The sequence below is a fragment of the Dermacentor variabilis genome, chromosome 1 (genome assembly GCF_050947875.1).
Source record: "Dermacentor variabilis isolate Ectoservices chromosome 1, ASM5094787v1, whole genome shotgun sequence".
In the NCBI taxonomy this organism is placed as follows: domain Eukaryota; kingdom Metazoa; phylum Arthropoda; class Arachnida; order Ixodida; family Ixodidae; genus Dermacentor; species Dermacentor variabilis.
Genome location: NC_134568.1, coordinates 204405737 through 204431551, shown reverse-complemented (window position 1 = coordinate 204431551; position 25815 = coordinate 204405737). Strand labels below are relative to the sequence as shown.

General features: G+C 41.0%; 1 protein-coding gene across 1 annotated transcript in view; it reads right to left on the bottom strand.

Moving 5' to 3' along the window:
* S1P (membrane-bound transcription factor site-1 protease) overlaps positions 1-25815 on the bottom strand; it is a 49809-nt gene that overhangs the window by 8657 nt on the left and 15337 nt on the right. Inside the window, exons 10-24 of the mRNA XM_075703532.1 lie at positions 24696-24763; positions 24491-24593; positions 22407-22483; positions 21365-21439; positions 19708-20017; positions 18879-19061; positions 16754-16830; positions 16556-16651; positions 13801-13880; positions 13660-13695; positions 11197-11478; positions 10017-10094; positions 9057-9200; positions 8695-8817; positions 6536-6662 (exon numbers count right to left, since the gene is read on the bottom strand). Of these exons, the coding sequence (XP_075559647.1) occupies positions 6536-6662; positions 8695-8817; positions 9057-9200; positions 10017-10094; positions 11197-11478; positions 13660-13695; positions 13801-13880; positions 16556-16651; positions 16754-16830; positions 18879-19061; positions 19708-20017; positions 21365-21439; positions 22407-22483; positions 24491-24593; positions 24696-24763 (1859 nt within the window). The remainder of the gene's footprint in view (positions 1-6535; positions 6663-8694; positions 8818-9056; positions 9201-10016; positions 10095-11196; positions 11479-13659; positions 13696-13800; positions 13881-16555; positions 16652-16753; positions 16831-18878; positions 19062-19707; positions 20018-21364; positions 21440-22406; positions 22484-24490; positions 24594-24695; positions 24764-25815) is intronic.

Genomic DNA, 25815 nt, shown 5'->3' with positions numbered 1-25815 from the left:
CTGCCACAAACGTGCCCCTCCAGTGCTGACAAAATAACTGCCATCTATGTCGCAGAACACGAAGACTGAAACAACACGGCTTTCAAGGTGCTGAAAAAGTGCTCGCATCTATGTAGTAAAACAAAAAAGAGTGACTAACTGCACATTTCAAATGCTACTACTGCAGCTGTCTATGTAGAACCAAAACAATATGGACGTGGTGAGTTCATCGAATCGCTCTGAAAATGGGATTATTGCCATTGATGAGCTGAGCTTGTCTAAAACACTTATGGGGGGAGGTGGGGATCAGAGGTGTAATTCTTTATTTTTTGTAGTAGAGCAATGAAATTTGGCATGCTTATTGGGAAGTGTGCTGAATGAATAATTACAACGTTTCATTAAAAGGTCATGCAGAATCTACCCTTTTCTAAAATTTGATTTTTCATGAGAATTTTGTTATTTGATCCCTGCATCCAGTCTTAAGGGTTTAAAATACCTTTTTTCTTTTCTTCACTACACAGGTTCACAGGAAGATGGGGGGCAAAGTGATCAGCAGTGGTGAAACAAGGGACCTCTCAGGCCAACATTTTGACAAACTTTTGTACTCGTTAAGATGTGCCCCAGCAACGATAAAAACTTGTTCTTGTTGAAATGTCGGCTACCAGCCTGAGACACACCGCTGAAACACCGTTGATCTTTTCCTTCTGTCAATGCAACTAGGTAGTACTATTTCAAGGCCCACAAAGATGTTACTAATGGTACCTGTTTCTACTGAAGCGGACTATTTTCTCTTATCTCCAAGAGCAACAAATGTGATGTAAAGTATTTACATGAGTATAATGCAACTATGAAAATAATGTGAGGGAGGGGTTTGCGCCCTTAAGAAAAAAAAATTAGTATTACAATTATAACGCGAGCTCGGGACTTTTAAGGGCAGCTGTAGTCGAGGGGGCAAGAAACTGTCTCCGCAAGCACTCCGTACAGATGGTTAATCATCGAAGCTGAAATGTGCAGCCCTTGGTGTTTATAACTGGGTAAATCTTGACGGTTCATTAAAGTCTTTCTCAATTATTGGCTATGTCATTGTTTTTCTTAATTAATTAATGATGACACCTAACACAGTAGCAGTGGCACGAGCGCGTTCGCGCGGTAGCACCGAGGGGTGCCAACGAGCAAGTTGTGGAAGATGACGACGACGCTGGAGGCAATGCTGACAATGATAGTTCTTTTCTAGACGTGGACACCATAGTGGAGAAAGTAGCCGTTAAAAGTTACTATTACATTATTATTTAGGAAAAAAACTCATTATAATAGCGTAAATATGGTAACTCTCCGAGCCTGCTTGTCCAGATTGTGCATTAAAGATCACTACACGTGCATGGATGATAACCCACAGGCCAGCACAGTGTGTTGTCCGGTGTATTTGGGCACAGCTGACAGAGTTCAAACGCCACTGCCACTAAAAAGAAACTTTTTCTTTTTTATCCTCACTATGTTGCCGTGGCGGTGGAGTGCATAGGATACGGCACTTATCGCTCTTTCTGTGTTTCCCAGGTTGGCTGGGGACCCAACGCTACTACAACAGGCCTGTAGTACAACTTTTCTTGGACCTGCCCAGCTGCTTCCATCCTCAGTACTATGCTACTTGCCAAAAGCATTTTCATCGCCTCCGCTAACCTGGACATTTGAACTTCGCGCCATCTGTTCGCAAGCCAGACCACGTGTGCTGCCATCGTCGTCGACGAAGCGCAGCTCGTAACAGAGCCGGGGGCGTTTCCCATCATATTGGCTGTGGCGGTGTAGTGTAAAGGACACGGCACTTATCGCTCTTTCTGTGTTTCCCAGATTAGTTTCTTTCTCTACGTTACTCATCTTGCAATGCGCTCTTTCCGCTACAGCCAATCTACACATTTGTGTTCATTTGTTGTTTTTATTGCCCTATTTTGGAAAGCCATAGACCTTTACAGTTGGAAACTATGTCGCGTTGCTATGAATGTCGCTCTGTGATAGATGAAGGCGAATTGTTTCTGACTTGCCACAATGTGAATTTTCGTATCATAGCGGTACCTGCTCTGGCATTGCTGAAAGTGCCATTAAGGGCAAAAGAGATCAATTCAAAAGTCTTGGAAGTGTGAGTCTTGCGAACCTACAGGAAGTAAAAGCTCCTTCTCTGCCAAAGCGTGTAAGAATAAAAATGAAATAATAAAAAAACTTGCTAAAATGGACCAAAAACTAAACTTGCTTGTTAGTCTGCCAAACAAGGTAGACGGGATTGAACAGTTCATCCAAACACTTTCCGATCACTATGATGAAATTCAAAGAAGGCCTTGAGAGCCACGAAAAGGAATTAAACACTGTCAAACGGAAAGTAGAAAAAACAGAGAAGTACGCTTCCCCTAGGGAGCTCGGTCAGATTCAGGCTGACATAGACACAGTTGAGTGGCATAGCAGACATCTTAACATTGAAATACACGGTGTACCTGAGGCTGACGGTGAAAACCTACGTGAAAAAGTAAATGCCTTGCACAGAAGCTTGAACTTCAACCTCTATCTGAGGAAGATGTAGCAGTTCATAGGCTCCTGGCAAAGCAAGGAATAATGCGCGGAATTATTGTCTGCCTTGCACGGCAGGAACTGAGGGATGCATAGATTGCCAAAAGGCGAGCCTTAAGGAACAGCTAGGGCAACATCCTCATTAACGAAAACCTAGCCTCTCCCTCGAGGAAGCTCCTTGCCACTGCCAAAGTATGGGCAAAGGAGGCAGGATACAAATTCGTGTGGCACTCAAACGGAAAAGTTCTCGTGCGTAGGGCAAATGGTGGATCAGAAAATGTCGTTAAGGATGAAAATGATCTTCATGCTCTATTGGAATGAACGCCAACTTCTTGTTGCTATCATTTGACTCTTTGGCGAAATGAATCATTTGGGATATATTGGCAAGGAGGATTGGTTCACGTCCTTGGCCACTCAAAAGAAGGGACCTTTCATACATATGAACATTCGATCAGTCTCCAGCAAGCTACCTGAATTAGAAATTTTTTTTTCTGATATAAATAGTCAGTGCAATTAGTAATGCTAAGCAAAACATGGTATTGCTCTGATGTCTTTCGCCTGCCTCGCAAAAAAAGTATTTCATAAAAACCGAACCTCACGTTACGGTGGAGGAGTATCCGTTTTGATAGATGATTCTCTATCATATGAACTGTTAGCCGAGTATTCTTGTATGACAGAAAACTGAAATGTTGTGTGCCCAAACACCGGGTGTACTCTTTTTGCAGTACGTTACCGCCACCGGATGGTTTATTGGAACCTTTTTTTCATTTTTTTAGAGAGCATGCTAGAATTTGCATCAGAAAACAAATATAAAGTGGTCTTAGGAGATGACTTCAACATTGACATGAATTCCGATGGTGCTAGGAAAACGATATTTCAAAGAATTTTTGTGTCAAGCAGATGTATAAATGCAGTTGAAACCTTCACGAGAATAACAAACTACGAAAACTACTCTTGATCTTTTTATAACAAACTATAATCCATTCTTAGTAACTAGTGGAGTCTTAAACTGTCCTCTTAGTGACCACATGCCAATAGTCATGTTTATCCACACAAGAGCAAACGAAACCGAAAAAGATAACACTGAAGAAACATTTCAGACAATAAACGAGTACAAATTAACTGCCTTTCAAGATGTCTTGAGACAAGTATCTTGGAAGGAGGTTTTTCAACAAAACGAGGCTGAGCCAGCATACAACATTTTCTTAAAGAAATTTTCAGCTCTTTATGCACAACATTTCATACACAAGAAAAGAAACCACAAAGCATATCGGAGACCTTGGATCATCAAAGAGCTTCTAAAAAAAAAGCTAAGAGAAGAGATAAGCTTTATGCCAGGTTTATAAAATCTCGGAACGGCGAGGATCTAAAATGCCTCAAAATATTTAGAAATAAGTAAAATAAAGAGCTAAGAAATACAAGAAATCGCTATTATTTACGCACATTTTCTACATGCGAGGGAAATACAGAGAAGATGTGGAATAAGTTAAATGAGTCAATGGGGCGCAAACAAAACACTGAACCTATAGGAAAGTTTCTGTAAACGGATTCCTTTTAACCGGAGATCACTTAGTTAACGCATTTAATGATTACTTTACAGACACTGATTCCTATTCATCACAAAGCCCACCATATACATTTCAGTTCCCTGCAACTATGCACACTATTTTTTTTCAAGAGACAACCCCTACCGAGGTTTGTTCAGTTTTTCTCAAACTGAAAAATTCATGTAGCTGCGATGCTGATGGCCTCCAAATAAGACCTATCAAACATGTCATTTGTGACATTGCAACTGTGTTCGCTTATATCTATAACTTATGCATAACATCAGGTACTTTTCCTGAAAAAATGAAAATTGCAAAAGTAATTGTGTTATATAAGAAAGGTGACAAGCTCAATATAAAAAATTACCGCACGATATCTATTCTCCCGCAGTTTTCTAAAGGTCTTGAAAAAAATCGTTCTTAACCAATTAACATCTCTCAGCAAGAAACAAACTAATGACAGATGCTCAATACGGTTTTCAACAAGGTAAATCAACAGAACTAGCACTTGTAGCACAGAAAGAATATATATATACTGCAAAAACTCGAAAATAAGTTACTTGTAATTGGTCTATTCATAGACTTCACAAAAGCATTCAACTGCATAAATCATGACCTCCTAATACTTAAGCTTGAAAGATATGGCATCAGGGGCCTTCCTCTTCAGTTACTGACATCCTACCTTAAATATTGGCAGCAATATGTGTCTATAAACACTAGCATATCATCTACACGACAAATACAAACAGGTGTTCCTCAGGGAAGTATCCTTAGTCCATTTCTATTTAACATCTGCATAAATGACATATAGTTCTTATCCACCGAGAAGCAAAATTCATAAACTACGCAGATGATACAAGTGTCTTTTTATCAAACAACTCTTATACAGGCCTCATTGGTGCAGCGAACAATCTCTTAACCCATCTCTCAAATGGAGCCAGGACAGCTTTTTAAAAGTAAACTCCAATAAAACACAAGTAGTCATCTTTAAAACAAGAGGTGCGTGTACTCAATTGACCCACAAGATATTTTACAACTCTGAGAATATAGAGGTTGTTGACGTGGTAAACGTACTTGGTGTACACTTTACCGACACATTGCAATGAGACGCTCGCGTGGATTTTATACTCCAGAACCTGAGCCGCATAACAGGTATACTACATTGAAATTGGTACCTTTTACCAACGTCAACTAAACTGATCATTTATAATGCACTGTTTGCCTCGCATGTAAATTATTGCCACCTTGTATGGGGCACATCAGCTTCCAATCTCTCTCAAATACTACTGATGCAAAAAAATAATAAATAATACGTGCTATTCCAAATGTGCTGTACAACTCGAACACTGAAAGTCTTTTCATTAAGTACAACATAACAAAAAGTCACCTCTACAAACAAACTCTCCTACGCACCTACTACTTTCAGGTAAAAGATAGAAGCAACTTAATAACAAATATAGCAAACTTAAAAGAGAACACATCCACATATGACACGCGCAGCCATGAAAATTGGCTCATACCTTTTTCAAGAACAAATTACGGCCATCAAATGGTCACAAACACCTTGCCACGGCTACTAAATTCTTATCTAGAAGCCGGCATTGACATCCATGCACTGACACCATCGGAGCTCATCTGTCTGGCGAAAACTATGATTTAAATCACCGTGGTACAGTGAAACCACGTGCATTCACAGTGAAAGAAATGTAATTACTCCCTTTAATTGATGTAACCCACTGTTATTTTTTTATTTTCATTTCTGAAAGTGTTCTTTGCCACCGGTCTGCCAATATGTAAAGGGGGCCAGGGACTGCTCAAGCTGCCAATAAGCAGCTTTTACCTTGGCCCCCTCCATTTGCTTGTAAATGGGCCCGAATAAAATGAAATGAAAAATGAAACGAAACACTGAGTTCTCTTAGTAGCCAATAAATTTACTATGAATTTCGGAAGTTTTTGCTTGCATTCCAGACAAACCTGTTTTGAATTCTAAGGCTTTTAAGGTTGGCACAATCTCGTATGCCAGCACTTCTTGACCGTTCAAAATCCTTCTACCGTTCCCCTATTAGAGCACACCATTAGTTTGGGCAGGGCTGAGATAGGCTAGGTTAGGTTAGGTTTACTTTCAAACTACAACAAAACTGACAGTTGGGCAGGTTGATGGTTTTACAGTATCAAGAAAACAATGATAAGTATTGTGAAGAAAAGAAATGACTAGAGAAACATAAGAACTGACTCGCAACTAAAACATACTCAATTAGTACCACGCCAAAAGGTTTGTGCACTACTGCTCACGGTAGCTTTTACGTTATTCTGAACTTTTCTTTTTAAGTGTTTCCTACCTTTGAAAGCAACACATAAGGACGAAGGTTGTTTGAATAAATTAGTTATGAGTCAGTGCTTTGTTCATTTGGACTTCCATTTTTTCTGTCATTTTCACAATGTGGTTAAAAGATGGTCACCTGGGTGCTGATTCATTGAGTGGCTGTGGCACCGCCCAATTCAGCGTTTGGCACGGAGGCAATGCCCGCAGCTCTGGTACCCCAGGGTGGTTCTGGAAGACCTTGGAGTACCGGTACAGACGGTTTCCTATAAAACACAAATAATGTCTCTTGACCTCTGTAAAAATCACCTGACAACCACTCCCTAAATCTGCTGGGGAGGAGAAAGCTCAATTGCATAATTGCGAAAGCTCTTCTCCTGGTAATGATAGCTTTTTTGGTACAGTAAAACCTACCCGTACCCGCTTAAACAGTAGTTTCGTTTTAAAAGTAGTAAAGTGAAATTGCCAACTCAGCGGCCGTTGAACATAATGTGTTTTGTATCCGCATAAACTGTACCAGCTTATTGCGTATGTATTGGTTAACACGTAGTGTTTCCACCTTTCGTCGCGCAAAAACGGCGGTGCGACGTCTCCATCGGGCGGCCCAGCAGAACAAGCCTCAGAGATTGGAACAACTGCCTCCAAGTTCCCTGTGAATTCGCGCGTGAAGCCACATCATCATTTCGGCGGCGTGCCAGAGAGTGTGGCGTTGCATACGAGGACTCGCGTCATGCCGAAGCTCGGATAAAAAAGACACCGGATGCTCAGCATAGAATAAAAATTAGACATCGTTCGTGCTTTCGAACGTGACAGGAAGGAGTCGGCGCTGGCACGTGACAGGGCTCTACTGTTGACTACAGTGTGTGGCATTTGGAATGCGAAGAAGTTGCTCGGCAGCGCTGCTGCGACCGCGAAGAGATGTCAGCTACGAGGTTCGACTTTTCGCCATCGTTGCCTCTATTGTTGCCGAAGTGTCGGCTAGCAACAGTGATGAGGACGACATGGAAAGTGATAGCACGGGCGATTGAATAAATACTGCACGTTTTTTCCCTCTTTCATCGCACTTTCTCTGAGTTCCATTTCTGGCAGGTAAGTGGTCGATCTCTAGCTATTTCGGTTAAACAGTACTACCATTTAGTACGTACTTTTTCCGAGCTCTGGCCAACTATGGTTTAACGAGGTTTCACTGTATTGTAGGAGGGTAATTGACAGACACAGCTCGAACAATTTTTCTCTATAGTGTCCCTTTGATTCAGGGGCTCATGAGAACTGGACAAATACAATATACTTTTTCTTTCTACTTTCTAGATGGATATGATAGCGACAGATGATCTGTTTAAAAGAATGTGGATAATGCAGCTTTCTATACCTCTCCTGATGAATTGCAGCAATAGAGAGCACATGTGGTGTGGCCAAGCATGTGCTCATGGGTACCTGCTTGGCATGCATGAGTAATATGTGCTCGTAAATTAGCGACTTCTTAAGCTACAATGATTGTGATGTACACATTTTTCACTGTTTTCTAGTTCAAAATCTGTCTTCACTTCTGACATGCAAAAGTAAAATGTCTGTTTATACTTTTTGTGCGCAAACAAACAGGGACGAAGAATAGGGGCAACACAAGGACGAGCGCTTTCTTCGTCCCTGTTTGTTTGCGCACAAAAAGTATAAATATGAATATGTTCCAACTAGGCCGACTCGCAGTTATGCTTAAAATGTCTGAGTGTAATTTCTGAAGGAAATCTCAGACATAAATTGTTCTTTAAATAAATTTTGGGATGAGCATCTCTTTTAAGAAGGTACAGCTTCTTGACTCTCCTGATAAGCATGGTACAACGTGTGCTGCTGTAAACCACACATATGATGATTACGAACACAAATGCAACTCCTAAAATGTGTAATGGAAGGAAACAACTTCTGTTCAATGCATTGCTTATATCAAACTCGGAAGAAAGGAGTGGGCTCAAGTGAGAAAGTCTTGAATTGCAGTTGTACATATATGGTGCGTTCATAAAGCTGACGTCTCCAACTCGCGTATTAAAAGAAGAAAGGGAAAGAAAGGCAACCTCAGAACGCTGAAATAAAGTGAGAGAAACAGAGAAAAAGGCTGACAATGATGTACTTTCAGCAAAAATGCTGCCATCTGGCAAGAAGCCCAGCATTAATTAGTGGCTGCACTATTGACACAAACTGCAAGCTGGTAGCTCATTCCACTCTTGAGGAAAAGAGTAAGTGGACCTTAGAACTTAGATGCACTCCTTATTTAGTATAAGTAAAATAAGAATATGATGTCTATACCTTCCATTCGTTTTGGCAGCACTGGATCACTGGGAAGCACAGCGGCATTGGTGGTTTCAAAGAAAGGTGCAATCAGGCCTGTTGTTGAGTACTGAACCAGTGCATGCAACAGCCAATAGCAATCTGTAAAGAAATGGGGAAACAATAACCTTTTGACACAGATACTGAGACAGGTGCATTATGCGTTCCATGTCCCTGCAAATGTATGCATGAAAACAGAGTAAACATGGCGATACAATGCCATGGCACAGGAATGAAGAATGACACATCTCACTTTGCAATGGAACCACAAGCACTCACTGACAAACATAGTTTAACGACCAGCCATTTAAAAGAAAACAGAAAAAAAAAAAACCAATAACCTTTCTGGATGTGCGTAGTGTCAATGCAATTAGAGTCTCCATAGACAGCAATACGCCCAGAAGTCTTGGAACTGCCAGTTTGCAGTAGACCAAGGATAGGAACCCCTTCCACATGATCTGCTTTCTTCTCCAACACTTCTTGGCCTGAAATGTAACAAAGGGTGCTGTTTAGTCAGCTTCTGTTCACTTCACCCAAGTACAAAATGATACTGAAACATATAATTACAGGCAATTCCAATTTATTTCTTGCAATGGAGAGTTTATTCATACAAAAAAACAATGAAATGTTACGCGAGTGAAGATATATTAGTATAGCAATGAATTAATTAATAAATGGTTTACTCAGCTATCGATAACTGACAACTCGCTCTGTCGAATAAAAAATGCTACTATAGGTCTTGCTTTAAGTTTTCCGCGCCTATATAAGAATTCTGAGGTATCCAACTCGGCGTAGCAAGAACACTGCATTCGGCTTTGTGGGGCTAGTTCAGTTTCTGCCCTGGTACGTCTGAAAGAATGTACTTAAAGAAGAAAGAGAGAAAGAAAACTATGTTGTGAACACATGATTTCACCAGTGACCCACCCCACATACCTACCTCTCTCTACATTTTTCTATTTTGTCCCCACATTCCAAATAGTTTTCAGTTTCTTCTTGCCTTTCTTACTTCACGAAGAATGTGCATATTTTTCATGACGACTACATTGTCTGGAAATACAATGTGGTAGTTTTCATGCCTTTCCTCTGTTTAAGTCTCTGTAGATTTCTGTCGTCCTCAACAGCACCTTGTTGCCACACTTAAATGAACTACAGAACAGGCCGCCGCAGATGATGAGGCCCCAATGACAAAGATAAGTCTCTCCAACAGATCGTTGGCCAGCCTGTCTTGGGCATTTTGCCCTAATTCACCACAATCAAGAACAGAGTAGAATTCAGACCCACAGCCAGAATACAATTCAAACCTTGATTGGTGAGTGATCTCCGAATCAGAAGACCATTCTCTGGAAACTTGATAATGCTTGTACCAGAGGCATAGTACACTGCAAAACAAAGAGCCCATAAACAAGAGAGAAAAAAAAAAGAAAGAAAAACAGAGACCTACAAAAGACAAGGCACTTAAATCGCTACACACTTAGTTGGCACAATATTGGAACATATTCTGTTCTTGCAAACAATTTCTTTGCCATTCTGTTATATTAAAAAATCTCTTAATTAGAATTACTCAATATGTTTACAGTAATCCATAAGAGACAATGAGCCTGCCCTGTAAAAAAGGTTCAAATGGCTAACCAGTGGGCACATACAATATGCACTCATCATAACCATCTTGGATTTGGCATGAATGGGCTTTAATAAGCTCACCAAATATCCTTAGAGACTGAATCAGAAGTAATAAAATAATTATATAATAATAACAACTGATAACATGATTGTGCATTTGTGGTGGTGCAGAATACGTGCATGTAATTGTTCTTCTCAGGCCTCTTATCAGCACGGCAAGATGCTGACAGGTCATCAAAATTTGCAGGAGACCCATTGTTGGCCCATCGTCTGCATTTCCTTTGCATAGACCTGATCACGATTTCATCTTTTCACCAATATCTGTGTGTATGCTTACGATGGATATAAGATATAATGAACGTATTTTCACATCTGATGCGCCTTCGTTATAATCTTTGATTCGACTGTATATACTTTTCTTAAACCACTTTTAACCTAAAAGTTCTTCAGCTTGCCTGCTCTAAATTAAAGCCATTCAAACAGTAGGTATGATAAATTTTATAAGTTTAACTATGAATGGGTTTTGCACTAACTGAAGGTTAACATGATAACTGCCAACCAGAGAGAAGCACTCCACAGCAATTAAGACATTAACATGGCAATGTTTACTCATGAACAGGATGTAAATAAACTAGAATAAACAAACATAGCTTCTATAAAAATGAAAGAATATGGTGTAAATCAACAGTCTGGTGCACCATGCTTCATTGTTTGTATGGTTATTTGTATGGTTGTAACTAAAAAAAAAAAAAAAATCGAGCCCCTTGGATCCCCTTATTTTTCTTGTTCATGACCCAGGACTGGCATTCAGGTGCCTACTGTAAGCAACTGCATATCGAGTCACGCTTAAGGTTGGCTTACTTTTATGGTCTCCAATGGTGAACTCCCCTTCATAGACATGGTCACCTAGGCCAATGTTCCAGGATGACAACAAGTCATTGATCGCTGGAACATTTGAGCCTCCAGTGTCAGGCATCCACCACTGGCGTGTATTCTCATCAAAAAACTTGATCTTGCGCATGACAGAAACATTGTACCAGTCGGCAAACACCACCAATGACAACCCATTCTCTACGTCACGACGCAGCTTGGCCAGCTCCTCAGGAAAGTATTCTTCTTCAAGATCAACAAGCAACAAAGTTCCTGGAAACATAAAAGTTGCAAATTATGGCTTCTATACTAACAGTACTTTAAATGCAAGAATACTCTTCTTAAGTTTTGTCACAGCCTGCATAGATAAAAAAGCTTGAGGGCAATCAATGGGATTCTTGCTACAGCAATGTGTTAGTATTAGCTTTCCCCCATTTTGCCCCTTTTGCACATTTCAATTTTGTGCAGAATGATGAGACGTACTAGACTCTTGATTGCATAGCCTCGGCATAGTTCAGTCGATGCACTTGTACAGGGTCACTCGTAGCACTCGTAGAAGGTGCAAGTCCATCGTTACCTTTAGCTATACAGCCAAAAGAACACAAATGCAGCCAGACTATCTGAAAGCACAACGTGTCTAGACTTGTCCGGGAGTAAGTGCATCTACTGATGGCCGAGCGCCAACTCTCTCAGCTGCATTCCAGTGTGTTGCACCGCCGCCTCTACTTTTCTTTCATTGGCTCCACACCAGGCAGTGCGGTGCTTCCCTAGGTCCGGAGCGGATGACATATGATGCACGCTTTCTCCTCTCCCCTCCAGCCTCGCTGCACCTGTGCTCCCTCTCCATGATGCACTTCCTCTCTCGTGACGTTAAGTGCTTCCTCTCCTCTCCATTCCTCAAATGGGTTTCTGTTCGCATGAGCACTCTAATGCTAATGCATAAAAGGTGCTGTTTGTTGTGGCTGCAAGCCGTCGAAATTAGGTATCTAAACTGACTACATCACAAAGTGCCAGAAAAGCATGGACACCAGTTACAAATATGAATATGGAAACTATATAAATTTTCACTCTGGTCAACTGTCACCTAGGAATAAGCTTCAATTACTTCACAGTTTCTCCACTGTTTTCGCACACTGAATGCTGATCTGCATCAATACTGAACAAGAAAGACTTGAACCACTGCCTGACATTGGAGACACCAGTATTGGCACCGTGGTATTGTTTCCCACCACCAAATGCTACCCCTGCCTGTCATTAACCCTTTAAGGATGGAAGACGAGCTCGGCTTGTCAAGCGCAAACTTATTAACAGACGAACGAGACCAGCTTGTCCAGCACTTCTTTGTTTTTCATGCAGGCCTGAAGACGATTTGAGCTCCTGTGTTGCTCCACGCTTCTTCCAGATGGCGCACATTTATTTTGTGCTTGTTGTAAATAAGGTCAGATGGCACAGTGAGCTGTTGAAGATTTGGAGCATAGGCACACTTGTGTGCAGTGAACCCCACTTTTGCTAGTGTAAAAGAAAGCTTTTTCCAAGTAAAATTTACATTTCTAACTGAAATTTTCCCCATTGCCTTGTTTTATATGATTATCAGAATCACTTGCATGTATAAAAAATTTGCGTCTTTCTTACAAGCTTTTTCATTTTTTTGCCGTCCTTTAACGGTTAATGACGTTTCTCTACGTTTGGTTCTGCCAGAGGCACAGCTTTGGACAATGCCCATTGGGTAAATAAGTGAGTAAAAGTAGCTGCATCTCATTTTAATGAAATGGCAGTAATATCGCCTACAGAGGACCATACTGTATATTTGTGGTGAAGGTCATGAATGTCTATAACAAAGCAATAGGAACGAATTGCAGTGCCCCTTAAACTTTGCCATAATGAGGCTTAACTGCACACACGACAAGGGCTAGGTATTTCAGGAAGTTGAAGAGCAAGCAGTCTTTTCAAGAACACTGCAGGCTTCCTGCTTCTATGTAGGAACATTTAGGTCAGATGTATGCAACAGTATTTTGTAGCTGCTAAGTGGGTTTACTTATGTTCAAAAACTGTTGCAGGGCCTCTTAAGGATGGGAAAGAAATATGGCTATGACACCTTACCATAGCATAAAAGCCAATTAAGTCACTTCAAGACAAGCAACAATTATGTAGCCCTGTGCACAGTAACAAAAAAATAATGCACATTTTCCTCTGACTTGTTTATGAATGATAGTGCGCAAAGTTTGCAATTACTCCTTTTTCTGCTGCTTGGTTTTGTGATGCATAATGAATGCTTGGTCAAAAGCAGTGGGGACACAATTCCTGCTACCATCATTTCTCAATGCAAAAACCAGATAGCAGAATCATAAGAAAAACAGAGGGGAGGAGTGACAACACTCCAGAGAACATAGGGCACCACAACAAATAGGAAAACAAAAATAACAATTTGAAGAAAGCATAATTCAGGATGCATACCATAGTTTTGTGCATCAAAGCAGGTGAATGGGAAACCTGCAGACGTAAGAGAATGTTTCAATACTCATTAATACCAAAACACTTCACAAAACACAGAGCTGCACTTAGATTCTAAGCAGCATGACAATGTGTTGTGCTTACCAAGAACTTCAATGTAATAACCATGATTTCGTAAATGCTGGTACATGTCCTTAAAGTTAGTGTGGATGTGGTCTCCACTCCTGCAAGGGAAAGTAAACTACCAATTACACCAGAAAGAATTTGTTTCATTGAGACAGCAGAGCTGTAAAAGTGAAAAGATGGGCTGGTTAATTCATGACATGTTGACAGCACAATTTAGATTTAAAATAAATTCAATGATGGCGTTTTATGTGCCAAAACCACGATCTGATTATGAGGCACCCCATAGTGGGGGGCTCCGGAAATTTGGACTACCTGGGGCTCTTTAACGTGCACCTAAATATAACAATATAGATAACACAGACTCTGAAAAATGAGCAGTGCACTGAATGGGCCGTGTAAGTATTGAACACAACCCATGTACCATTTGTTTAACAAAAGCAAAGCCTTCTGTGTGGATGAAACCAAGTGTATGTTGACAGCAGCAACCTGAGGATACCTCCAGTATGTTTTTTTGTTTTTTTAATTAGTTTGAAATGATTAACTAACTTTGTAAATGCTACACTTACATAAAATATGCGATTACCATGTTTTAGAACAAATACAAAAAATATCAGTCTTGGTTGTTTCCGGCATGCCACTAATTACGCAGCTCTTGTTTTCAAGCTTAAAACAAAGCCCAAGAAATTTCAAGAACGTCATGGCAGCCTCTGCCTTGCACGCCGCAGCAGTGATGCTGCCAATCACACTGCCAATGAACTAAACATGCTCCGTGCCTCACCTGCCAGTTGCATCGACCTGACAGTGTGTTCTTGCCGTTATGGCCAAGAAATTACTGCTAGCAGCTAGCTACATGGTTAGCCTGAACACAAGACCACTTGTGACAGCAATAAGCAGCCTGCCAAATTCATCAAAAACTGCAGTGCAAGCTATCAATTTGCCACGTGAAGTCGACCCAACAACTCGGCCTTCCACTTTGCTACTATGTACAATGTACTGTAACACCATACTTTCCGAAACAGAGTATGACTGGCAGCATCTTGTCTGCCTTTCTACACTTACTTGAATATGGTGTGCACTTTTGGTGTGATTCATAGCTTTGGTAATTTAACCCCTGACAATCAGCTTTTATATGGATAATCTGCTATTCAACAATTCAAGTTTAAGATAATAAGCTTTCATCTTCATAGAAGAGCTTTGATACCCTTCTGAACTTTTTAACATGGTCAAATTAAGGGTTGAATTTAATTAATTGAATTGGCTTTTATCAATACAAAATGTTATTTGCTCAAGATGCTCTTATTTTTTGACTAATTGAGATTAAAAAATAATAAAGATGGCAAAAGTGGACAAAACTTTCAAATGTCCACTTGTACAGAAACATTACTACTGTGCTAGATATCATAGGGAAACATGCTGTTCTTATTAAGTGGGTTCTTAGTACAGTTGTTCAATGAAAGAACTGCTCGGTGAAACGTATTGTGGAAGAAGCAAAGTAATAGCTTATTAGCTTGTTTGTAAGGAACTGTTAAAGGAGTTGAAAGCCCTTGGGAACAGTTTTAAAATTTTGAACCCTGTAAAATAAGAAAGCCCTGAATGACACAAAACACCAACAAAATTAAGCTATGCTTTGATTTTATGTGATCTTTTCTTTCTTTCAGTTTATTCATGACAACTTCAGAACAACATTGCATTAGAAGACATGGATAAAAGCTCAGGAAATGCCTGACATGGCCGTGCCACCCTGGAGGTGAGGTAGCTACATGACATAGTGCAGTAGCTGTATACTGTAAACCTAACATAGTCAAAAACCAATTTTCCGGACATGCCCGATAATTCGGACGCCTTCGCAGCACAGTCACGTATCCCAGAGAGTCAATCCATAAGAGCATCTAAAATTTCAGATGCAGAAACCTTTCGCTGTTTGATTTTGCAGATTTTCTGCCGCGACCGCAGGTCCGAAACTCAATTAATCGATGCCACCACCGCCGCCACATTGATTATTTTGCCACCTCAAACCGGCGCTCTTGCTCGCAGATCCACTAGAAGCCATAGCCACAACCAGCTAGACTATCAACACCACTTTGATGTCCGTTACCAAGCTTCTTGCTGCTTGGTGCCGCGTTTGTCATTGAAACGCCACTGTCAGTAATGGCGCTGACCCTGCCTTGTCATCCTCGCCAATGGCTTCGAAGCTGGGAAAGCACGATGCGTTGCATAATGCTGGTTCCCAAAAGTCAGCTTCGCCTCAATACAGCAATGTTACGCGGTGAAGCATAAGCAAAGTACTGCAGTGAAGCATACTAAAAGTGGGAAGGGGCAATTGTCACGGGGCACAGTATGAATTCCTTCATTATACACGCGAGTACCCGCCGTCTCCTGTCCCAGTACGAGCACCGATACGCCTAATAAGTGTACTGGCAGGATTTAGGAGCTATTTCGGACGTGCCTGTGGCGAGTTGAGCCCTTGGGGGCAGTAAAAGGCATGCATTCAACTTTTCGGACTGCTTGATTTTTCGAACGTTTTCGCGGCCCCTAGGGAGTCGGATAAATCTGACGTTGACTGCATATACAAAACATGTGCCTTACCCAATAATTCTTCAACTAAAGTAAACTGACATACAGGAAAAGAGTTAAACAAGTGTTGCACATGCTGTTGGTATGACAAAGAATACACCTTTGCTCTTGCATATATACAAAGCAAATTTTGTTAGAATAGGTCAGCATGTCAGGACAGTGGTTTATATAACACCAGTTAAGACTTATCTGGTCTTACCAATCTAAAGGATCTGTTTTTATTTTCAAGTTGTCCCTTGGAAAATAGCCCGGAGGATAACGCAAGTTGTGATACTGATCCCACAATATGCGCTTGCTGAAACAAACAAACACAAAAAGATGCATTATATGTTCTTTTCATAAACTTATTAGTTTCACCCCAGCAGTATGACTGCACTAAAGGAATAAAGAAGGTTACCTGCGAGGTGGGGTCGGAATAATCTTTGCCTTAATAGGCAACTTTAGATTTGATTTCCGCGGTTCTGTCTCCCCTTCCTAAAAGGAAGACAAGAAGAATGTCAATTTTTGCAATAAGAAAGGTAAGTCTCTGAAAGAAGATAAAAGAAAATAACATGAAAGCGAATGCCAGATGGCTACTAAGAAAATGCAATGAAATGAATTTAACAGTATGCTGCCGTCAGAATAAAAAGCAATATAGCAATAACTGAAAAAACATTCAATTAGTAACAACAAAAAATAAAAATCAGCAAAATGAGGCAAAGAAGGACTGGACAAAATTCTGAAGTGTCAAAGGACAAAGAAATTTTAAGTGCGACGTGATAAAAAACTTTTCACTTACACTGACAGCACTAGAGCTTCGGCCTGCAATATTAGCTAGACAGGGCATGCCATGCATGGCTGGAAGCCCAAAACGGTGTGTGCCTCCAATCTATGAAGCTTGCCTCCAATCTGCCAAGCTATGGGGAATCAACGGAGTAGCCAAATGGTGAAAGCCACCTCCTTATGGGAGCCCCACCAACACAGTCATACTGTATTCGTGTGGAGCATGTTCCACGATAGTTACTATGCTTGTACACAGACACAGTGCTCATCCAAACACATTAGGCTTCTCTGGTTTGGCTTTGGCTGCTCTGGTGGGTACCTCATGTTCACATTCTTTATCGTTCTTCACCTCTCTTTCGAGAAACGTGTGGCCGTTTCACTTGGACATTTATTCTTGCCCATGCGCATGATGTCTTTGAGATCCTCAAGTAAGTGTTTGACTCTCAAGCAGAAGATACAAGATATTTTAGGAGATGAAACAAATGCTGGAGTGGCTGCATTTGCTTTGCAACACAACTGAATGCAGCAGCAGCAACAATAGTGGCCTCATATAATTCCTGAAGAAGATGAAGCACTGTACCCGTGCCATTCCTTTCAATCCTGTGTCATTTTTGTGCGCTATAAAGTACCATGGATCACCAATATGCCCAAGCATGTGCTCTTTGAAAAAGGCCTTGCCCACGTTCGGCAGAAACTTGCAGCAGAATAAACGGACCTCAATTTTTTTTTCAGTGCTATAAGATACAAGGCTGGTCATCATAAACGTGAGATTGCTGGGGTATCTCTTCATATGCTTACACAGAGCTGCCAAACAGTTGGGATGCTACATTCTAGTTTTTATTGCACATCTGCTTTTATCAAATTACCACTTTATATAAAATATTTCTGTCACCTTTCCTCACTGGCATGGATGTGGCTCAGATGCCACCGCATGGTGCATTGAGTGGCCAATCTCGAATGCTGCTGGGCTGTTGTTATCCCTGGGATTGGCCACTTGGTGCACATGGCACGGTGCCATTTGAGCCATGTTTGAGTCAGTCAGAGTGAAAAGAACTTAAAATGAAATACTAGGTAGAAAAATACGATCCTAGCGAGAGAACAAGCAATTCTTGTAATGAGGTGTTTCTTCAACTACTGTGCCCAATCAACTATGTCATCATTTATATTTAATTAAAAAATTAAATTCAAAAGGTTTTAATTTTAAAAATTGTGCCAAAGCCATGATCTGATAACGAGGCATGCCATAGTGAGGGATCCTAATAATTTTGACCCCACAAAGCATAGTACTATATAGGTGTTTCTGCATTTTGCTCCCATTGAAATGCAGCTGCCAGAGCCGGGATTTCATACCGTGACCTTGTGCTTAGCAGCACACCATAGCCACTAAGCCACCAAGGTGGGTTTTGTATAGGAGTCTTGCTATGATGAAGTACTGATATAACCACTACTTTTCGCAGAATTGTCTGCGTTTGTTATAAGTGGGTTCAATCACACCACCATTACAACATACAAAGTAAATGTGACATTCAATTGCACATTGTTTTGATATTTTTGCCTCCAAAATATGCGACATACTGTGTTGTGGTCACACATGAGAGCAGTGCAAGGTGTCCCTCCAGCTTGCACAGCATTGCTTGCTAAGCATGAAAAATAGTTTACATATCTATATGTGCAATCCGACCAGTACGTGTGTCCAATGGTTGCTGCGCCCACAAGCAAATTCTGTTCTCTGAGCATCAGCACTGTCTGAACTGCCTTACCCCAGGTGAGGATTCTACAGTGAGAGACACGTGTCCCTGGGCAATGCCTTCCCACTGTGCAGCTTCTGCAGTCACCAGGAAGTGGATGGAAAGGAAGCCTGACCAGGGCCACAGCACTTCAGGATAGCCAAATGCAAGCTCCAAGTAGTGGCCGTGTTCCGGAATATAGGGATGCCACTCGGGCTGGGCAAGGAACAGCGGACATTAAGCCAACTTTCGTCATACACAGATTTAAAGGAAACGACCACAATGTGCCAAGACAACACTGCCAGCTGCACTGCTAGTGTGAGACAGATCCATAGCATTAGATACAATGACACAAAGGGGAATAGCTACAATAAAAAGATGAAAACAACTTGAGCAAAATCTGTGCTACACATAATGGTAATGAATTTTTCATTCCTAGTCAGTGACTCATAAGAGTTAACACACCGAAACTCCTTATTAGGCAAGCACTTATCTACTATCCCATTTCAGCAATGTTTTCTTGAAGCGAAAATCTTCAGAGCACCTGTTAAAAAACTAAATATTACGTACCTGCATAAATCATTGTTGCCATGCAAACCTGAACACTACATTAATACTGTCCCTTTTAAAAGTAGTCATCAAGGCCACAGTAAACTTAAATAATTTCTCGTCAATATCAGCACATGGAGGATACATGCCTATAACAACTATTGGACATAAAAGTATTTTCACGGTGCAGCAAGGCTGGACTGTAGTTGCTATATTGTAGTTAAACTAGAGCTGACTGAGTTCAACTGAGTTTTAAACAAAGAAGAATAGAAGTCACAGTTATTAAGATGACCCTCGTACATGTATTACTCACCTTCCCCACAATGCGACCTGATACACCCATGCCATTGAGAATTGTGACATTGGCAATGATGGGCAAGGCACCATGGTACAGTGGCTGGGTGCAGTAAGGCCACATGTAGGGGCACTCACTGAGATCCAGATAGCTGGGACTCAGTGTTGCCTGAGGACGGTAGTTGACCAAAGCTCGGTAAGCTTCAAGCAGCTGCAGCTTGCCCCAGCCTTGTTCAAACATAGGGTAACCCTGCAGACGGCCAGCTGATGCCATCAGAGCCTGCTTCACACTGGCAGGATTCAGTGCTGATCCCAGATGCAATGCTCCACTGCAACAAGTATAATGCAATAGTACATAAGTTTTCGTGCAAAATTAAATTCTGGAAACTCGGCTATGTACTATATGTAATGTATATCTGAAGGACAGATGCTCAAACAAACAGGTATAAACCCTATGTATTCGGTTAGAGCAACGTACCCTATGTGCATTCAGTGATCCGAAGCCTAGCAAGCACTGGTGATGACTACAATAAACAGGGCACACAAAGAGTACTATTGTACATTTGCCATTTCAGTATCTTCCTAATGCTGCAAGCTAACAGAAACTGCCAGCAATTTATCCCTTACTGCTCTACTGGGTGATCATTTCTAGGCTTTATGGAATATTTAAAAATCACCTGCGGCAGATAGCATAAATTCTAGTTCTTGAGCTGTATTATTCAAGGAGGCGGACATCACTTGCATGAGAAATTGAGACATTTATTGAACTAACTTACTAAAAATAACTAGCTTATTTAATTACTTTATTGCAATTAACAAATTGTAGCCGGTGAATTTGTAAGTCATATCCACTTAAATAAATTTTCAGGATCACGCCAGTTTCGGGATATTCATTCCCAAAGTGCACAATGAAACACGAGGGCATTCCAGTTACTTTTGTGCTTCAATCCATAAATGAGCATTTTGTTAAAAACATAAGTGGGACAACAGTGCATTTTTACTGGAAGTTTGATGGTGCATTTCTCAAAACCCGTGCCATCCTCAAAAGTTGTTACAAGTGGATATGCCTAGCAAGCTCCCTGGCTACAATTCATATACTGCAATATGTGCCATTAGGTAATTCTTTAAGATGTCAATTAATTTTTGTTAATTAGTTTATTATGTATTGTGATTTTTGATGCATGCAATGACTGCCTCTGAATAATCCAGCTGAAGGACTAGAAAAGCTATCTGCCACAGGTGATCTTTACAAATTCTGTAAAACTTAATAATGACCACCTCGTATATAATAGCCCAATTACTTGATTTGCATTCGCTAAGTAGTGCTGTTGTGAAATGCGAAACATACACCAGCACATATTTAACACAAAAAGCAAGCACTCGTAGGAACTTGTAGAAGCCAGCTCAAATATTAGAAATAGAGTGGATTACACTTGCATAGCACTAATATTAAGATTACCTCACTGCATGTGAAATGCCGCCCAGCGCGTGAATAATATTTAAACTTGTTGACCTATATATTGTCAGGTAACTGAATAATAATAATTTCTAGTGCCCTTAGCTCAAACTAAAAAAATAGGTAATTTAACTTGCAAGATCAGGAGTATGCTGCAATGCACTTCCCTCAGCTCTTTAACCTGCAAGCTTAACAGCATGTTACAATGAACTAGCCTCACCTCATGAGAAGTGTCACAGCTCCAGCAACCACTGGTGAGGCAACACTGGTTCCCGACAGTGACCGGCATGATCCTCTATGTTGATGAGGAACGAGGCAAAACATTATAAAGTATACAGGAAGCCTAATACCCATACTCAAAATAGGCAAAATTTTAAAGAAATTGTGAATAAGAATAAGAAACAGGAAAGAAGCTAATGTGCAAATCAGCTAATACAAAAGCAGCTTGTATATCAAGAACCACTGCACTGCCAATGTAGCAAACAGCAAATATCCTTTACCTAAGTTTCCAAAGCCACTTTGCAGATAACCAGAATTGTTGCTGAAACACATGCTTGGGCCCCTATGCTATTTTGGAGGCTTCAAAGTTAGACATATTAAGGGGGACAGTTCTGCCACCCCTGGGAACTGCAGAGCAAGAGCCGAGTTGAGTCAGTTTTTCTGCATTGTTGTTATTCATGTTGTTCAGCTGTCAAATGACCAATTGAGTTCGAGCTTGTCATGTTCTCATAATTTATTGAGTGCTTAATCATTAGAATTCCACACCAAAGCATGCACTCACTTTGCATCTCACTCCCCATCATTTTCAGCTATACTTGAGCTAAAACAATGTTATGTGTCAATTATGGAGATGTCTTTCATCTGCCATGCTGCTTCACATCTGGTGACACAATCACACCTGGTGACACAAGAATACTTTTTATTGAAGCATACCAATCCAGGAGATTCTCCTGATTGCCCCAGTGTGTTGAGCGTTGTTGAACTGCTATGTTTGATGTGAATCAGTCAATTTTTTAAATGTCTATTATAATGTAATACTTACTTACTTAATAATGTATAATACTTACACAGATTGTAAGCCATTCAGTGTGTTCCTAGCTTTAAAGTATTCATTTGAACATTTATTAAGAAGAAAAAGCAAGCACAAGCTATTCAGGAGAAACCGAAGAACACAGCAGTCAATGTCTTAAATTTATATTGAACTTTATTAGCTAAGCATTACTGAATTAGAAATGTACACTGTGCGCAAACAAGATACTCACGAAACAGCTGAACCTCGGACGGAAGAGCCGTACGTGACAATGTCTGGCTTTAGGCGCCCATAGCCACCAGGAAGTTCCTACATGGTAACCGTGAAACAAAGCATTTTTGCCTTATAACACTCCACACATCTACTCAATAAGGAATTTCCTGCAAAAACGTCCGTGTCCCGTGCATGGGTGCATGTTAAAGATCACCTGGTGGTCAAAATTAATTCGAAGTCCCCCACTACGGTGTGTCTCATAATCAAACTGTGGTTTTGGCACATAAAAGCCCACAAATCATCATCATCAAGGAATTTCCTGTGTTAATAAGGTTTTGAGGGATGATACAAACATTCTTGGAAACATGCTGCCATGCCTTGATCGAGACTGCTTTACCACCACATGGCATCTCAAGCATCAGTAATCAGTTAAAATTTTTGTTTCTGGGGATAACAGCAGTCAATCAAATTGTGTGTTTGAGTAATGCTATGTTAAAGACTGAGTCAGGATAATGTGACAATTCTATGCCAAAGCCATTTCTTTTCATGCTTCATCAGAGCTGCGCTCTGTCTGCATTATGAACGGGTTCAGCTGGTCGTCAACAGTGGGCGATAATGCCCCATTCACAGTGGAAAATGCCTGGTCCCCGATGTTGCCAAGTGGTAATTTACTTCATCGACGTCATGTGACAGAAAAAAGCCATTGTTATGCCGATCGGTCTGACACTGATGTTCATCACTGGAAAAAAGCATCGCTTGTCGCAAAGCCAATCAGAATGTGGGATTTTGAGAGAACATAGGGGATAGGGGCAGATACGGTCATGGTGTAAGAAAGACAAGTGCTCTGACGAGTGCGGGCGGCCTGTCTAACAAATGTTTGATTACGTCAAGCCTTGCCATAATGGGCAGCACAGGTGTTGGTAGCCAGTCGCTCTGTCGTTTTTGCTGGGGACTCCAACCAAACCAAAGAAGTGGCAGGCCACCAAGACAGGTGCCGCTCCCTAGCTGTGCCAAACGTTCCTTCAACATCCACTTCTTATTGCAGCGGCATGCAGTCTGAGCACTTTCCTTCATACAATGTGCTTCCAGTTAGCTATTCTGCAAATGGCACAGCCATGGCCTGACACGTCCTGAAGAGAAGCCCCCAGGACAAGTGTACTGTGTAGTATGTGGACGTTATATGCATTAACTGCGGATTAATTGTGCCTTTTCCATGCTGGTACGAGCCGAATCGGGTTTTCACAGTGAGCACGTAGCATTTTTCTTCTCTGTGCTGTTGCATTGGAGAAAATTAAAGTGATCATTCCAGCCTGTTGCAAAATTCATTAATCTGCAAATAGGAACACGGTTTATCATGCGCTGCGTATATGCAGGTATGGTGCAATGCAACTGGTAAGCACGAACGACATGTTGCTTTACATAGTGAATAGTCCAGGGTGGCAGTACAGTACAGCTGTAAGGATGATCAACAGGTCCTTGCAGCGATCAACAGATTACAGATCAACAGTGTGCTTGCTAGCACGCCGTTGTTGTAGCTTTAGTACGAGCATTCGCAATGCTAAATCGCACATACAAGAGACTCTTGCACTAACCATGAATTCGTAACAGACCTGTGAGAAGTAATCTGGCGAGTTTCAGTGCATGTCGTGAGAGTCACTGGTTGGCAACGAGCATTTTGTATAATGTGACAGGAGATCCAGACTGAATGCGGCCATTTTGTCACCGACAATCTCATGATCGACAGTTTCGTGGAGTGAATGTGCCATAAGAGTGGCATAAAATAGAGCGGAAGGAATCGCTACATTGTACAGGCCCTGGTTTGCACTGGCTCTTTATCAGGTACAGCAAGTCTACAAAGACGTGAAACACAGGACCAGGCACACACAGGCATATAGATCAAATGGTAGTACCATTTTAAATATATGGTGCGTGTTCTTGCAAAGTTTAGGTGAAGATAATTTTTTCATGTTCCCCTTTTACAAGCACCCAGCACATACATGCCCTGTATAGAAAGCATCTACCTAATCTAGTATAGTTATAACAGTCATTAAATTGCAGCAGTACAATCATCAACAATGTTACAGCCGGGCTAAAAACACTCACCCAGGTTGTCATTCCTCGGGATGAAAAACGGGCAATTTGGTCTTCAAAGTTGATTCCACCCACACCAATCACATCCATCTGATCAGCAGGGTTGTTGAGAGTACTTCAATAAGCATGCAAAGAAAAAGCATTTTAGAAGCACAAAAAAAAAAAAAAATGGAGCAAAGAAAATTTCTTGAAAATTGAGGCTTCGTAAAGGCCTTACCCGTACAATGGGCCATCATTGCCGATAGCAGAAATCATGATGACATTGTTCGCTGTTAGCTCCCATACCTGTGTTACAAGAGCAGCAAAACTTCTAATTAACAATTGTGCTGCCTAAATTCAAAAGGAAGGGGTCAGCAAATTATCATGTTATCATGCTACTAACAAAGCACAGCAACGTATTGAAACTAAGCCTTGTTGAACGCAAGCACATTATTCTGACATAACTTGTATTACTTCTTATAGTTCTTACAGAGAAGTATGATAATACTGCTTCACAAAATAAGCTTATGTCAAATTTAAGTTGAAGTCAATGCTTTTTAGCTGAAGTAACCTCCTGTATTATTATCATGATTATTATTAATAGGTTTACAGACACAAAATGATCACATAAAACACATAATCATAATTCTAAACTAATAAGGTTAAAGGGACACTAAAGAGAAATACAAAGTCAAGCTAAAGTGATAGATTAGTGCTCGAGAATCTCTAAGGCGACAATATTACAGCGAACAGAGCTTTAATAATTGAGAAATTGAGGTAAATGTAAGGCATGTTTAGACTCCCCCGGGACATTCAAGCACTTGCCCAATGACGAAAGCACTCCTCAGTTAAATTCCGTCACTAGTACTCAACTACTCGTTGCAAAAAACATCCTCGTATTGTATTATAAGATGAAATAAAATGCTACTTGTCCAGTTCCATTTCATGCTCAGAAAAAAGAACTCATTGAAATTACGTTGACAATGATGCAGGTGGTCAAAAGCTTTCGTTTTCACTCGACTCTGCACCGCCCATGCTTTCCCGTTTCAGTACTTTCCTGATCGCGTAGTGCTGCGCTGGTTTTGCTAGCTCGCGAAACTCGCACAAACTGCAAGTAGCGGAGAATTCAACTTCCATGTGATGTCGCGGGATGCCCCGAACGGTCTATGCCCCTTGACCAAAAAGCAGCCTGCAGTGGCGAATCCGCTTCTCACAAGAGGTTCATTTGAAGGATCGCCAGCCGTTTGTGCACAGGTGCGAGTAAGAGCAGGCGCAAGAGAGAAAATATGTGGGCTTTTGCTCCTTGAATATATGACTCTGCCTAGGCACTACGGAGGAGGTTTCTTAGCGCGTGTTGT